General features: G+C 39.0%; 1 protein-coding gene across 2 annotated transcripts in view; it reads right to left on the reverse strand.

The window, feature by feature from the left end:
* Nucleotides 1–16,576, reverse strand: part of ank1b (ankyrin 1, erythrocytic b) — a 78,310-nt gene that overhangs the window by 8,083 nt on the left and 53,651 nt on the right. For both annotated transcript variants that reach the window (XM_085413665.1, XM_085413666.1), the window contains 10 exons: nucleotides 16,206–16,417; nucleotides 14,648–14,852; nucleotides 13,446–13,542; nucleotides 13,092–13,320; nucleotides 10,471–10,599; nucleotides 9,017–9,136; nucleotides 8,384–8,468; nucleotides 7,189–7,263; nucleotides 5,811–5,942; nucleotides 5,498–5,656 (listed from right to left, as the gene is read on the reverse strand). In XM_085413665.1, the coding sequence (XP_085269791.1) occupies nucleotides 5,498–5,656; nucleotides 5,811–5,942; nucleotides 7,189–7,263; nucleotides 8,384–8,468; nucleotides 9,017–9,136; nucleotides 10,471–10,599; nucleotides 13,092–13,320; nucleotides 13,446–13,542; nucleotides 14,648–14,852; nucleotides 16,206–16,417 (1,443 nt within the window). The remainder of the gene's footprint in view (nucleotides 1–5,497; nucleotides 5,657–5,810; nucleotides 5,943–7,188; nucleotides 7,264–8,383; nucleotides 8,469–9,016; nucleotides 9,137–10,470; nucleotides 10,600–13,091; nucleotides 13,321–13,445; nucleotides 13,543–14,647; nucleotides 14,853–16,205; nucleotides 16,418–16,576) is intronic.

Below are 16,576 nucleotides of genomic sequence, written 5' to 3' on the forward strand. Positions count from 1 at the left end.
CAACCTACCAGGGAAACAGTGGGGCTCAGCTCTGTCCCAATATACCAAGACAAAAGACTTTCTCTTAATCAATTACTTATCAATCACAATTTAGAATTCTAATTTAGGATTAAGATGCCTTGATGCTAAGCCAGTAATTCTGACTTGACTCTCAGTTAATCCCAGCCAACATGTTGCTTTCACGCTTTCGATCTAAAAGGCAGAACACAATGATATTACTCAAAAACTGTTACTTTGGCTAATCGAATAAAAAAAAATTTCTTTTCAAGTTTGCAGAGCTATTCAGGTAACTGTCATTGGGACACAGCAATTTGTGAGGTGAGAGATAAAAGAATTTGGTGAGTCATCCATTGTTTGTGAGGTGAGTGATGCTGGGCTCTAGCTTGCTCCCACTTTCGGAAAGTGAATCTGCAGAACAGAAACTGTTTCTCGATAAGAGAAAAGAAAGATGAGTGTAGGGTTCTTTAATTGATTGTGGGGTTGGCACGATATTCTTTTTTAATAATTTAAGGCTTTACTCTCTTTAGTATAAATTTTCATCCTTTTTTGCTTTACATCAACATTTTATTATAATTTTTTTTTCAAGGTAGGTTTAATTGGGGTAAAGCCTGGATTTTCCACATAGAGGATTGCACAAATTTTGTTTCCGGTGCTAAAGTAGCAGCTGTGATACAATTGCCAAACATGTAATGAAACATCGCTTATCGTTCCAACCCTTGTCACAAGTCTCTGCGGGGGAATCAGCAGCATCTTGCAAATTCTGGAAAAGAAAATGCAAGTTACTGCCGCATTCTCCCCGACTGCAGCTGCAACTCAGAGTCATGCATTCATGTGTCTGTACGCAAAAGATCCCCTGCCCAGCACCCACTCAGAAAAATAAACAAATAAAACAAGTCACATGCACACACACACACACACACACACACACACACACACACACACACACACGCGCGCACACACACACACACACAGACACACACACGCGCACACACACACACACACACACACACAGACACACACACGCGCGCACACACACACACGCACACACAAAGACACACACAACTTTTAATCTAAGGGTAACTAAAAAAAATAGAATCACTGCATGATGTGTTGTTTAATCTTATCCTGCTAAATCATAAGTCGTTGACTAAGTCGTTGATTATATTAGATCCAATTAGATTGGTTTACACATTTCTATTATTAGTTCCAGGATGACACTTATTATGCAGCTTGTTGGACTACTTGACAAAAAGACGCACAAAAGCACACAGTCAAATTCACAATCACACACTGTAGTTGGTTCTAATTTATATCATACATATTTTAAAAAGAAAATTCAAATTTTTGTTAGAATCTTTATGTAATCTCATTGAGATTTGACATGATCTGAGATTTTCGTTTCAAAGCTTGTTTTATTTTCTTTGATAAATAATTAAAAATTATTAAATATACATTTAAAAATATATTTTGAGGAAGTGGCATTTTAATGTCTTTTTTCATTGTTTATTTTTTAAGACTATTTTTACATTTACTTTATATTACTACTACTAATAATATCTAATAATAATAATGATAATAATAATAATAATAATAATAAAACATTCTGAATGTAAAATTTTTCATATTTTTCACATTTCATTTAACTCGAAGCTTATAACCCATATGTTGATCTTTGGTGATACTTGAACATGGTAACACTTATATTTTGACACAAATCTGGATTAGTTAATTCCGTTAACAAAATATTTTTAATAAACTAGTGTGTCAGTGAGTTCAGATGAATAGAGACTTAACAGTAAAGTTGTATTTCACCCATATGAAACAAAGAACGGCACACTGACAGATCACAATGATAAACCACTGTAAAGCACAAAGTAGAGGCTGTGCTGTAATGTGAGGTTGCAGGCCGAATAGACAACCCACAGAATGAGTATAGTATGAGGTTAAACTCAAAATAATACTTTTAGTTCAAATGTCTTTGTGCAATGAAACATGTTAATTCCTGATCCTCACTATATCCTGGCATCAGGGACAGTACACATGAACTAAATACAAAAAAAGTGTGTAAACCCTATTAGCATTTAATGTGTAATATCTTTTTAAATACACTTTTAACAGAATCAGTCATGAATTTATGCCCACCAAGAAGGCATCCTGATATCTCTTTGTACTAAATGGAAAATGCTCTGACGTTCATCTGTGGAAACAAAACACAGTTTAAAGTGAGACGTATCTGAAAGTTACCACAGAAAGTTTCTTAGACCTTCATGCACCGCTACTTTTGTTCATTTAACCATAATTTAATGTAGTAATGAGGCTATGGGCAAAAAACGACTGAGTAAAGCAACATAGCAATTCTACCTTGTTGTACTATCAGTAAATCTACTTCTGTATATTTCAATGACACACTAATACTAATTATCACAGTACGCACATCTATGGAGCTAAAAATCTAAACCTTTTCTGATGTGATCCACAACACTGTAATGGGTAAAATACACCTTTACTGTGTAAAGTAATTGTCTCTCAGAGTTTATGCAACAATGGTCCATTGTGTGGGTACACATGTGTGTGTTTCTGGGATGGTACAGGGCCAGAATGATCAGAGGTGGCATCAGAATGAGGTGAGCAAGGAGGGAATGAATCAAAATTAGAATGAGAGTTAGAATGAGTTAGATGAATGTGGGTTAGCCCTTCCCTTCACTCCTGCTGCTGAAACACAGACACACTCACACAGGTGTCAAAGGCACAAAATGTAGTGAAGCACAAATAAACTCCACGGAGAATCTCATGGTACAAGAAACAGAAGAGAAGAGCACTACACAGCACACTTTACCACAGCAAACACACACTCACACGCACACATACATGTATAAACGCACAACACTGCATTCATTTAAAAACACACAAGGAGGACACACACTTTTAGCTCACAGGTGACGCTCGGATGTACAAAAAAACCATACACACCAGAATCAACACACACCTCACAGTAAAATCCCTGCTGACAAATAACGTTCACACAATGTTAGCAGCAAGGCCATCACCAGACTTGGGCAAAAAAATACTGCATAGAAAATTTAGTTATAGATAATTCATGGCATTTTTTTTCATTGGTTACTGGATTTAGCTCTTTTAATTTTACATATAGTAACTGCCAAACCAACTACACAATGGTTAAGTGTTAAACCACTCAAATTGTAACTTACCAAACATGTGATTATTTTGCCCATGAATGAAGACCACCACAGCAACATTGTATGTTGAGCATTATGTGCTATGCAGCTGACCATGTGTTATAGCGTAGCATTAAAAAACACACACCATTTATTTTACAGGAAAAAGAAAAAGAAAACATTTGTTTGTTAATATAGCGTTAAATAAAAGACTGAAATACATCCATGAACAGAGAAAATATTTTACACTGTGAAGAAAACGTCATACATTGAAAGCATGCCATGCACATAAAAGATGTCACAAACAGCAAACGTTATTCTGTTCAAGAAACTCTGTGCTCAAACGCACAAACACACACACCCACGCACACCTTTACAAATGGCCATCTTGTGTTGGGGTTAAAATGAATTTTAAAATATTTTTGTGTAACTAAAATATTGAACTTACTCTCTATAATCTTGGAAGAAAACTAGAAAAAGTATGAATAAATTTCAAGCTCGGCTATATGATGTCATTTTTACTTGACTTACTTTGAATAAATAAGTCTGAAACACACACACACACACGTGCACACATGCACAGACACACACAGATATTGGAACAGCAAAGCATGCAGCATGCACATGCACAAACTGTAGTACACACACAGAGCTGTTTTAAAGAGGAGGAGAGGGTCCCCACTCGACTGAACGAGGGAGGAGCGCGGGAAAATAAGATGACAAGAGAAGAGGAGGCCCAGAGGTCAACATGAGGTCATATGAGGTCAGAGGTCGGACAGGAAGAGCTGTGAGGAGGAAGAAGAGCAAGAGAAGGGAGGAGGACGAGGAGGAGCGGGGCAGCTGGGGAGCAGATATGACATGTTACAGGTTCAGAGAAAAAAAAAGACAGAAAGTAGGACAGGATCCCGAGGAAAAGACAAAATTTCAAGACTGCAAGAAGACATTGTCGCTGGGGACCAATGTCTGCTGTCGATCAAGCACAACGTGACAGGTGAAATTTTATCTTGTTCTCAGACAGAAGAAAGAGAAAGAAAGAGGCAGGGACAGAAACAAGGTATGGAGGCCCAGAGCACACTGTCATCTGTGCACCAGCGCCACTTTTGACTAGTGTATCCATCCCAGACAGGACACATAAGGGCGTGTATGCACACACACGTGCATGTATGTGTACACACACGCGCGCAGAGCCACACATACACCCACATGTAATCTATAAAATCTCGAACGTTACCCATACGTTAACTGTTGGCTGTTTTGCAGACGACTTAAACCCCTGTCAGAAAAAGTGACTTATCCTCGTTTCTCATATTGAGTCAGAAGAATAAATGGCATCATGTTTAGGGCTCAAGTATGAGGTGTGAAAAAGTGTAACGTAAAAAGAAAAAGTAAAAAATAAATTAAAAAAATGAAAATAAAATGATGTGTGCCCCAGTGAGGAGAGGCGGTGTTACTGCATGCTGCAAAAAGCTTGCTTCATGGTGGAAGAATGACACCATTCCTGAGACCTCAAAAATGGTATTTGAGAATCATTATCATTGGTTTCATCATCATCATCATCATCATCATCATGTGCACTACAGGTCATGAGCAGCAAACCACCATGCAACCCAAGTTCCCTTCAACTTACCCCTTCTGAAAAACGGGGGTCTAATAACGCGTGGCTTGTGCACTAGGCGCGATGGCCTTGTGTCCGTGATCTCTTGTGGGGCAACAGAGACAAGGTAAAGTGGCTGTTACCCAGACTCAGAGAAGGCAAGGAGGGGTTTTCAGAGGTGGAAAGTAAATGAGAATAAAAGCCTCACCTTCTTGGGCTGAAGAATTTAGTCTCTGATTTTTGGCAGTGAAGACTTTTTTTTAGGAAATAATTTCCGCTCTATGCTTTCTGCAACTTTTTGTGGGGTCCCACCGTGTTTTTTCCATTTACATCTGCATTTCCTGATATTTTGTGGATGTATCTATTTGGAAATGACCAAGTACACCAGATACTGCACTTGCACAGTAAATTGAGCCTCTCATTATTGTTGCCTCTAAAGTCTTCTTGAACAGGAAATTCCTGAAAACTTTCCATTTCTGACGGTTACAAACCATCATGAGAACATCAGTCTTGCAATAAACATAAAAAGTATTGAACCCTTTGTTTTCTGTAATTACAACACATGTAGCTAGAGAAGTCAATCTATTTAACAATACAAAATACAAAATTAAGGCACAGCATATCTTTGCTAATTAACCGTAAAGAGGTAATTTGTTAAAAAAAATGTTGAACTGACCCTTCTTATATGTCCTGTGTGTAGGATGTTTAATGTGTTCCTGTATCTTACCATTAATGACACTGGGGGACAACAGAGTGGAGTCGCGGTCACCAAGCCGACAGGCGCCCTCCTCTGAAGAACCAGGTGCTGGTTGCGGAGCCTGACCCTCCAAAGAGGTTACAATATCTGCACGATCGATGTTCTTCAGAGCAAAGTAGAGGCTCTCCACTGAGAGGCAAAGGTTCCACGATTTATCACTCAACTTTTCTTTTTAAATATCTGTCACATGCACAGATAAGGATGCCCCGACACAGAAATATTTGCACTAGTCAAAGTTTTAATCGTTTGGTCTGAATTTTAAAGGGATATAGTGCTAACTTACTCTTGGCCCTTTTGCCCTCTCTGCTGGCCCACAGGTTGAGCAGGGCAGAGCTCTGGTCCAGCAAGGAGTTTGGATTCTCCACACGGATCCTATTGATGTCGTCCACACCAAACTGAAGCTCTCGTGCTAACTCTAATGGACACAGTTAAGAATAGAAAGAAACATAAAGCACATATTTATACAACTAAGTCCAAAATACTACTGTATAACCACTCACAGATGAAGTGAATAATCTAAGTATAATGGCACACCTGCAGATTTGTGATATATTAGTAAAAGCTGTTGCTCGTTCTTAGTCACCAACTTGGATGGGAGACTTTGATAATGAGAAACTTGCTAAATCCAAATAATTGGGTTGGAGCATAACACAAAACAGCAAGACGTGGGCTCCTGCTGGTCATCGGTGGTGTGGTCTACGGGAAGGACAAACATAAGTAGGATCTCTGATCTGGACGAATAACAACTGGCAGGGGTTTCCTTAATATTCGGTTTAGTGGTCTACATCATAGACCGGATCTAAAAGATGTACCTAGCCAGGACTCATTAACCCACTGGTTAATAACTGTTCTTTTCTCAGTTGCCATCTTGATGTTTTCAAACAGTATGTGATAAGCGACTCTTTGATCCGTCTGAGAAACCGAGGAACTCTGTACACTAATACAGTAGTGATGTGTCTGTTACAACATAATCCTGCCCTTATACGTGTTTTTCCTAATTTTCTAAACTAACAGGAACCATTGATAGCCTCATATGTGATTCATATACATATAATAATAATGGATTGGATTTATATAGCGCTTTTCAAGGCACACAAAGCGCTTTACAATGCCACTATTCATTCACTCTCGCATTCACACACTGGTGTGAATATATATATATATATATATATATATATATATATATATATATATATATATATATATATATATATATATATATAGGCATATAGGCATATAGGCATATAGAGGAGTTATAACAGCTGCTATAAGGTGTTAGTGCTGATCTGTTGTGGTCGGTTTCAACCAAACGTAGCTTTGTACATTACGGTCAAATGTCTCCATTTTGGTTTCGTTTGTCTAAAGGACATTTATTCAAATGTAACTTTGCAAACCTGAGCCCGTTAGTGTTTTTCTAATTGTGTTATTATGAACTTTAACATTTAACAACTGCCAACTGAGGCCTGTAGAGTTTGAGATGGTGCTCTTGGGTTTTTTTTTTTTGCAGTTTTTATAAGCATTGCATGGTCCAACTTTGTAGCTATTTTCTATTGAAGCAATCAGGGTGCATTTAGTTTTTCACAATGTGGCTTTGAATTTCTTTTTCAAATGGCTATATATCCATTTTATATACAGATTGTACAGTATCCAGTGTGACTAACCTGCCCAGCTTAAACCCAGCTGTTCGGATATGATGTTGATTTTGAGCTCAGTCCTCTCCATGGCATTCACTGTGGCTAATGAGAAAAAAAACACACAGACAGTTTAGAAACATGTAATACAGCACACAAGTAAAAGATGTTTCAATGACCTAATAGTATACTGTTTTACACAAAAACGTATTTGGGAAGTCAAACAGATATTGATGTGTGGAAAAAAATATTTTTTTTAATTGGGATGAATTTTTTAGACTTTTTATGACTTTTTTAAGACTCTTTTTAGACTTGATAGTGTTGAAGCAAATGTTATTAAGAGGTGGCTAGTATTGACTCATTTTCTTCTTGTTATTCCAATTCATCATCTGTACCTAAAAGACAGTTAAGTTTCAATACGTACCTTGACAAAAGCACTGCTCTGTTGGAGGAAATAAGCAATACCAACAACAGTGTTTTTTTACCCATATAATTCTCAGGGTTAGGACATCATTTGACAAGGAAAGGTCATAATTTGGGGTTCATTCAGGTGCTATTCCTGCTAACCACAGTAGCATTCAGTAACCATTAAATAGAGACTGAGGTGCAATATAGCAGCGCTGTGTATTTGATAGACAGAAAAGGCCTTTATCCATTCACCCTCACTCGCCATCAGCACCATTTAAACCAATCAGAATGGTCATCTTGACTCTCTTTAGTTACCACAGGCCAGTATAAGGGCTCATCTGTCTTGCTCCACTGCGAGGTCCTGCCCATTCTCAGTGCTAAGCTATAGTGCTAATGCTAACAGTATCTGCTGCCATGCCATTGGAAATCGCAGTGGAGACACCAGCGCCATGCAAAACCAACCACAGAAGTCATTCATTGATTGTCACAGCTACCAGGACACTCAGGACAGAAAAAGGCTAAATTGCCATGTGCCATGGAGCCATTTCAGGTCATGTTGGGGGCGACTGCTCATCTTGTGGCTGCACATTCAATATGTTTCCACTAACTGCACTGCAAAAAACTTAGTGGGATACTGTAGAGCAGTACATTGCATCCAAGGCTCAGTTGTTGTGCCATGCGTGCACACGAGACAGGAAAATAGAGAGGGCAGAGTAAGAAGCAGGGTTGTGGGTAAAGTGGCAGTGCAACATTCAGTGCCCATCTCCACTGTGTGTATATTCGGAGAGGGCTGACGGTCAAGCATTGAAGGACTTACCCACGCTGGGCTCGTTCAGTGCACTGTAGCGTTCTCTCAAAGCAAGAGGGGTTAAAGTTCGTCTGCGCTCCTCACTTCCAACAACCTAAAAAATTGAAAGAATTACAATAATTAATCGCCTTACACAGAACTTTTGAACTTTTAACAAACACCCATGTCACCATGTTTGACCCATGTAACATTAGACAGATGTAGCACTTCAGACAGACTCCTGGCAAAGTAATGGTTGATATTAAAATAGTAATCCAGGTAAAATGCAGTAGACTAGATTAAAACACTTTAAACCTTTAAAATAAGGAGTCTCCATACCTTTAAGGTAGCCTGTCAGTCCAAGAGTAAACCCTTTGTCAAAAGGATTAACTGATACTGTGTAATGTTATACTGCTTCAGTTGTATTATTGTACATTTATTTTTTTAATGGAATCTCTTTTTGTCTATACAAAATTAATAAGCGCAAATATTACATATAATACATAATAATATATGTAACACACACATATATTTTGGACAAGCCCCAGTCTGATAGAACAACCTGAAAAAAATGACCATCTATCGAGATAAGGTCACAGTGCGTGATCTTTCTTTTTATCATCTCTATTTATTATGTGTGCATGTTTGCTACCAAATTCTTACCTTGACACAAGGTGGCATGGTTATATTAAGGTTACACAGTACGTGTTGTGTGTCCTCATACTTGGTGCATTTCCGCAGAAAAGACAAAAACCCGGAGGCATCCTTGTTACTGTCTCTGACCTAAACATAGACAGAAAACAGGTAGACAGAGACGAAGAAAGAAAAATAGAATAGAATAATGTGGAGTGAGGGAAAGGAGGAGAATGGAAAGACAGAAAAGGATGAGCAGAGAAGAGCGGGAAGAGAAATTGAGCAGAAAAGATAGAATAGAGGAAGATAAGATGGGCAAGAAGAAGAAAAAAAAATCAAAAAGAGCACTAGATCCCTTAACAGTTGTCCTGAGCATGTGGCGCAGTAACATGGGACGAGAAGCAGGGGGAAACAGGGATGGAAGCAGTCCACAGGCAGGCAAGAGGGAGAGATTTACCTGCACATTTTACCTGGACATCTGTCAGACCAGACAGTTACAGAGTGACCGTGAGAGAGAGAAAGAGAGACAGTGAGACAGACACATACAGACAGGCAAGGCCGCAAGATAGGAAGGCAGGCAAAGAAAGTGAAGGAGTCACAGGACATGCAAACAATTACCCAAGAGAGTTGACAGCTAGACAGGTAAGTTGTTTGTTGCTTGGCTACCAGTATTCATCAAGCTGATTCTGAACAATACTTGACTTATCACATCGACAGACACAGATGAACGGAAAAACAGTGATATGGAAATTACATAAATATGGTCACGGGACAGGCATGGAACGGCTCGTACACACAATATATAACATATACGATCAATAGAAGAACAAATACACAAGTCATCAATGTAATGTGGAATAAAAAGAGATGAAATTATGATGCATTTGATAAAGAACTTAAACACAAAACAAAAACACCCTATCAAATCAGATTGCTGGTTTTTATTACCTTTACATTTCAAACAAACAAAGCACAATGAAAATGAAAAAAGAACAAAAGGACTCACAATGACACACCATGCCAAAAGCTAACTGAAGAAACTGAGAATCCCGAGATCCGATGAACAACCTGACATTCCAATATTTCTAATGTTTATCTTAACTTTACTGCCTGGAATATCTCTCAACTCTATGAAAAAAGGTAGCATATTGCAATTATAGTGCACCAATTATACTGCTGTGTTTAATATGCAATGATTGCAGAGTGAGCACAGGACTGTACTATTACCTACGTGTTTACATCACTGATATGAGAGTGAAAAGCAAACACAAAAACCACCATATGAACGCAGTGTTTGAGTCATCGGCAGGTGCTCATGAGTGTAAATAACTGGTGAGAAAGTCCTTGACATACTGTATCCAAAAACTAAACAACACACACTTTTGCACATGTATACACACACACACAAACAAACACACAATACTGTAGCAACACGTAGCAAGTGATAAAGAAGCAGGCATATGAACAAGCAGCTAGGGACAGACCTTGACAGAGACAGGCAGTCTGTTATCTCGGAAGGCCTGGAAGCTGAAGCTACGAGGCTGCTGAGTGGCCTTCCGAATGGGCACCAAGTTCCCGGAACACTCCAGGTAGAGAGGCATGCCCTCCATTAGCTGTGGAAAATATAACATAAAAGGGAAAAATGGAATTGCTTTTTTTCTAATAACATTTCACAAGCACTCGTTCATAGGGAATTTATGCAGATTTCTCATGATACAATACGCTGTACCCAAAAAACCCAAACAAAAGAATGATCCATTGTCTTTCTAGGTGCAGCAAATGCAATCTATAACAAAAATGGCAAAAACAAGGGCAAGAAGCAGGTGTTGTGCCAAAAAGTGATTGTCTGCCAAAAACTGATTTCTGGTATTTGCCAAAAACTGATTGCTCGTATTTAAACTGCTTTAAGTAACTTGTTGGGCTATAATATGTGAAACATACAGTATGTCAAATGCATCCCTCATGGATGACCACAAACAACATTCGTGTAACAAGGTAGAAGCCGCAATCAGTTTTTGGCAGCGACTTTTATAGAACCTTTATTTATGCAGTTAAAAAAAATCTCATTAACATTAAAAATGTATTTTGTAAGATTAAGTTGGACAGCAGAAATGGCAGCAAATATTACAATAGTTCTGTAAAAATACTTTAAGTGGGGATAAAGGACCGGATTGGTTATAATGTAAGTACAATAACACAGAGTTATAAAGATACTTGAAAAAACAGATAATTTTTTAATTCTATATATAACCCCTTTGTAGTCTATTTACCAACATGCGTAAAGATATTACACATTAAAAATACACGGAAACATTGGAAATCAGTTTTTGGCAGGCAATCACTTTTTGGAACAACACAGGTATACCCTGGACAGGTCACCGATCCATCTCAGGGCTAACACACAGAGACAGACACCCATACTTTAGGACAATTCAACATATTCATGTCTTCAGACCGTGGGAGGAAGAACATGCAAACTTTACACCAGGGGTCTCCATCCCCCGGTCTCCAGACCCAAACCGGACCCCGAGAGGGTTTTCCCCCAGACCGCAAAGCATTTCCTCATTTACTATGTAGCTAGATATTTTATTCCTGCCGGCTGCCATGGCTGACTTTTGAACAGGCGTGATGGGCAGCTATGTGGATCAGTGACTTTCTAGTCCACACTCCAAGCCAGCTGGTGGCGGTATTGCACCACCAACCACCAAAAAAAACGCTAAAGAAGAACAACCAATGCGGGCCCTTCAACACAGGTTGCTAAGTTACAGCTTGGGAGCTTGCACTTGCCGACAGTAGAATGATGACTTGGCGGTGCACAGTTGAATGAGTAAAAAAAGATGGCTTTATCAAAAGCATGTATAGTGGACTATCTGACATTTAAAGATGAATGGACAAAATTCGCTCACAGCTGACTAATGAACATTTGCATGCATGCTTAAGAACTGCATTGACCCCATTTCACCCAAATTTTAAAATGCTAGCTGCAAATGTACATGCAAATTTCTCTCACTGAAGTGAGAGCCAGCACTGTTTTGCAGTATGTTTTAAGTTACATGGTGTTGAGTTTGTCAAACATATTTACTGCACCGTTTTAAAGCACTTCTTAATTTTCCTGAAAATTGAGGGTTTTTTTAGGTGAATTGTTTGCACCTTAATGTTGTCCCAAAAAGTTTATTCTGTTCATCTGGATGTAGTGTTTTCAGTCATCCAACTGATTTTTTTAGTGTCAGCTGACTGCAGGTTTCCCCAACGTTACAAACAGTACCTTTGCACAATGACTAGCCCACTGAATGAACAATGGGCTGTGAGGTCAGTTTCTTAATCATTAAAATCCAAATTGTCATGACCATTGATTAACAACCACTGATCAAAGCCCATTGATCAAAGACCATTGATCAATGGCCATGAGTACCATTCACAGAGAGTTGGGGAATGGCTGCAATCACAGCGTTGTAAGATAGCGAAAGATGTACCCTTAGGCTCGCTCATCGATTCAAAGGTGGTCTTTCCCTTTTCCCATTCTTCTTCAAAAGTCACTTGGATGAGTAATGAAATGTTTCTCCCACTGAAAACGGTTCGTCCAGATGAACAGAAACAACTTTTTTGATTTGGATTTACCTGGATGATTGAGCATGCATCAAGACACCTTAATGTTGGGTTATGTGCAATAGATGTGGTAAAGATTATTGCATGATTTTATTGTTAAATAGTTTTTTGTTTAATATTAGTACTTGAACTGGATTACACTTTTCGGTTCAGCAGATGATTTAATGGCATATGAATAATTGATCAGTAGTTACAAGGCAAAAGTCTATATTGTTAATTAAATGTTAAATAGAAATGAAAGAAAATAATTTTGTTGGGTCATTTAAAGTGTTCGGAACCCAGATTGATTGGATGATGGAGGTAGTGAACCTCCTGTTATTTTAGTTGGGGACCCCTGCTTTACACAGCATCATTCAAACCCAGGACCTTCTTGGTCTGAGGAACCAGTGCTAACCACCACACCACGATGCCGCCACTTTTTAGAGAACTTAAAACGAATCACATGTTCAACTGCGCTCCTTAATAAGCTGGCTTTCTGTGGCCTTGCCCCTGTGCGCACCTCAATGTCTCGACTACGGGCCACCTCGGTGAAGTTTTCGTGCAGCTCCAGAGTTTTGTCCATCTTGTCATCTGTCATGCAGTAACAACGCAGGCGTCCCTCACGTGCCTCATTCATCTTTGCAAAAATAACAAACTTGGCCATATATGGGACTGCCATTAGCTCCCTGTACAGCAGGTTGGCAAAGGTGACCACCTCCGCCGTACGTGGACAGTCTGCCAGCCAGAATCTGGATATAGCAGGAGAACAGATAAGAATTAAACAAACCAGCTGGATCTAAATCCAGACGTGTGCAAGAGTGCAGGAAAAAAAGTTGACTGGGAACATGCTTGCACAGGTGTTTACTGAGCTCACCTTGCAGACACATTGGTGGTAAAATTGGCACAGTTGTTGGCGTACATCAGCTTGGTGGTTCCAGTGATGTCCTCCCACTGAGCTGGTGCTGTTCCACCTGGATTGATGTGCAAGTGTTGGAAAAACTGTCCCATTATGTTGTCTAAGTTGGACCTTCATCAGTTTTATTTCCTTTCTTTGTTAGGTCTCCCACCTATTATCGATTATCTAGTGACTGTCTTTTTGAATATATACATCCAGTATCCTGGCTTCTCCTTTTTGCATCATTTGTTTAGCGTCCCTTTTGTATGACTTCCAGGCAGTTTTGTTGGTCATTTTTTCACTACTCCCTGTAATGACTCCCACACACTGAAGTCCACACTATATGACATTGATCTGATAAACTTGAGAAATATTTCTAGTCTGCTGCATGAAAATTTAATTGTCTTACAATGATAAAAGCAACTGAATCAAGGCTAAGACAGACAGCTGTTGTTCCTCTGCTGTTTGTCTGCTTCCTGTGTCCTCCTTGGCTCAGCTTTAACAGATGGAGGACACAACTTACACAGAGACATGATTGGAATCTCAATCATTTTGTTAATGTGCATGTTTATTTCCGTCTGACAAGATTCTTTGCACGTAATTTTATGCTGCTTTTGCTTTTACTTGATTACCAGTTGAGTACTCAGAAATATCCTTTTATGTTGGTCGTCTTTCTCCAGAGACGGCTCAAACTCACATAATGTAAATACAGTTTAAGTCGAATTTAGACTGGTATGGTATTTTTTCGACTTTCCTCTTTTGCTGCCATGTTTGTTTTGAGAAGTGCATCTCCATGTATGACCCCTGCTTTGCATATTAAAACAGGAGATTAGAGCCTTTTATATTGTGATGTTTGAGTCAGAAGTACACCCACGTGTCCACTGCCATCAATCAGTTTTGTTAGGGTCCATTTTAGTGAATTGGTGCTCTGATTTTCTTTGCCCCAGTATTTCAAATTTTCCCCTTCACCACCATAAAGAGTCATTTTAAGGTTACTCTAAAAAGTCAAATTGGTAAATAAAACTGCTTAACACAAAAAAATATATAATCTGGTGGCAGATCATTTTGTTTGTACCCTAATGAGAAAGGTAATAATTCCTGAATACAATCCTAGGTATCTCATGTTTGTTACAAGAAAAAACAAAATATAAAAAGGGATTACTCTGTAAAGTTATTCCTACCAATGACACTGCAGAGAAGACGCAAGCTGGTGGTATCACCCTCGCCAGCATCACGAGGGCTCTCCCTCCACGACGGTGGTAAAGGAATCCGCAATCCGATTGGACGGTGAAATTTGCGTCGCCGAGGTTCGATGGTAACCACTGGGCTGAAGGTGGCCTGGTTACCAAGCTGCCTGGTCAGCAGTTCATCAGGGATTGGTTGTGCCTGATGTTAAAGTGTTAATGGCAAAAAAGGGACACTGAGGACATGACGAAAAGACAGGAGGAGAAGGCTGCATACATGGAGAATGGAAAAGATAAACTCAAGCACAAATAAAACATAACAGAAACTCCACAAGGATCAACAAACAATTAAAACAAAATGTTTAAAAAAGGAAAACAAACCATAAACCATAAAAGCAAATGTGCAATAGGCTAAAACTTCAAATTCCCAATCATACTCACACATGCAACAAATTCATAAACTCAGATCAGTGCATCAGCTTGGTCACTGTGGCTCACAACTTAAATCGGGGAACTGAGGAGTGACGAATGGCTGGATAAAAAGGAAAACAGACGAGCGTAGCCAAAGTAAAACTCATGCAATCTTCTTACGTACATAACATTAGTGCCATGACAAAGAACGTAAACGATGTACACTCAAGTGACCAAGCAACAGAAATGAAGAAGCCATAATCCTTCATAATCTTTCTGCTGTGGAAAACAAAGCCAAATGTAGGTGTAGTGTGAAAAGAGATCAGTCAGCATGAGTGTGTGCCAAGTTCCCAGACGGGTGTCTGCAGAGGTCTGGATGAGTAACAGCCAGTCATACATTTGCCAGAAGCTCCTGTTTGGCAGGGCAGACACCACGTGTTGCAAACACCAGAGATGCTTCTTAAAGGTCAGGCAAATTTTGAAAATGTTCTAATAAAGTATATAATTTTTCTATATTAACCTATTCTATCAATGAAATTCTTATTGACAGTGTTTAAAAACTGAGAAAATCTTCTTCCTATCGGTTTGATATCACTGTTTGTTACAGCTCTATTTTGTGAAGTAGATGTATTTTTTTTACATTTTCATTGAATAAACCAAAGCAAATTTATCACAATGAAGTGCAAGGCAAGAGAAATTTACTTTAAAAAATGTACATGATTTACAGTAATACCAATAATAACTGATGCTACATCACAAAACACTGAATGAAATATAGATTTACTATTTGATGGGATATCTCAAATGACAAGTGATGACCTTTCTTCTAGCATTAAGGTATATAGTACTGAAATAAATCAGTCTGCCTCTTCACGTCTCGCATCAGGTCTCCATGACTGATAGCAAAACTCAAGCATTTTCAGACTCATTGGTCAAACACACATAACATCAACTTCATGGCATGAAATCTGTCAAATCTGAACTCGTAGACTGAAAGCAGCACAAACAGAAAATGAGGCCAGAGGTAAACATGTTGGCACAGTCTTGGTTGTTTTCTCATTTGAACATCTGTTTTTGTGTTGAACAATCAAGCAATTATGAAAAGTGTACATGTGCAAAGCCTCTTTTCAATTCATATTCTCACCTGCAGTCCCAGCCTCACTCTTTTGGTGACAGCAGTCTCAGGGAAGATGGCTTCAACTTGGGGGACCAGCTTACTGGTCAGCCGACCGCCCTCTGGACCAATGAGATCACTCTCCTGCTGTATGCGAGACACTACTGCAAAGTAGAGGGGGAAGTCAGTGGAGATCATTCGACGGATTCTCTTCTTCTCCAGCTCCTCTTGGCTCTCCAAGTCTATATTAGGTGAAATAGTGGAGATAAGCAGAGAAAAGAGATAAAGAGGAAAGAAAAAGAGGGTAATGGTAGGTGTTAGGATACATGTCTAGCTGAAAATTTCAGTCTTAAATGAACACTTTGTGGGAATAAAGCCTGTCTGATGCTGCGGAGGCAGCT

Source organism: Rhamphochromis longiceps, linkage group LG7 (genome assembly GCF_057381845.1).
Source record: "Rhamphochromis longiceps isolate RC_006_pf linkage group LG7, R_longiceps_female_GT1.1, whole genome shotgun sequence".
Classification (NCBI taxonomy): Eukaryota; Metazoa; Chordata; class Actinopteri; order Cichliformes; family Cichlidae; genus Rhamphochromis; species Rhamphochromis longiceps.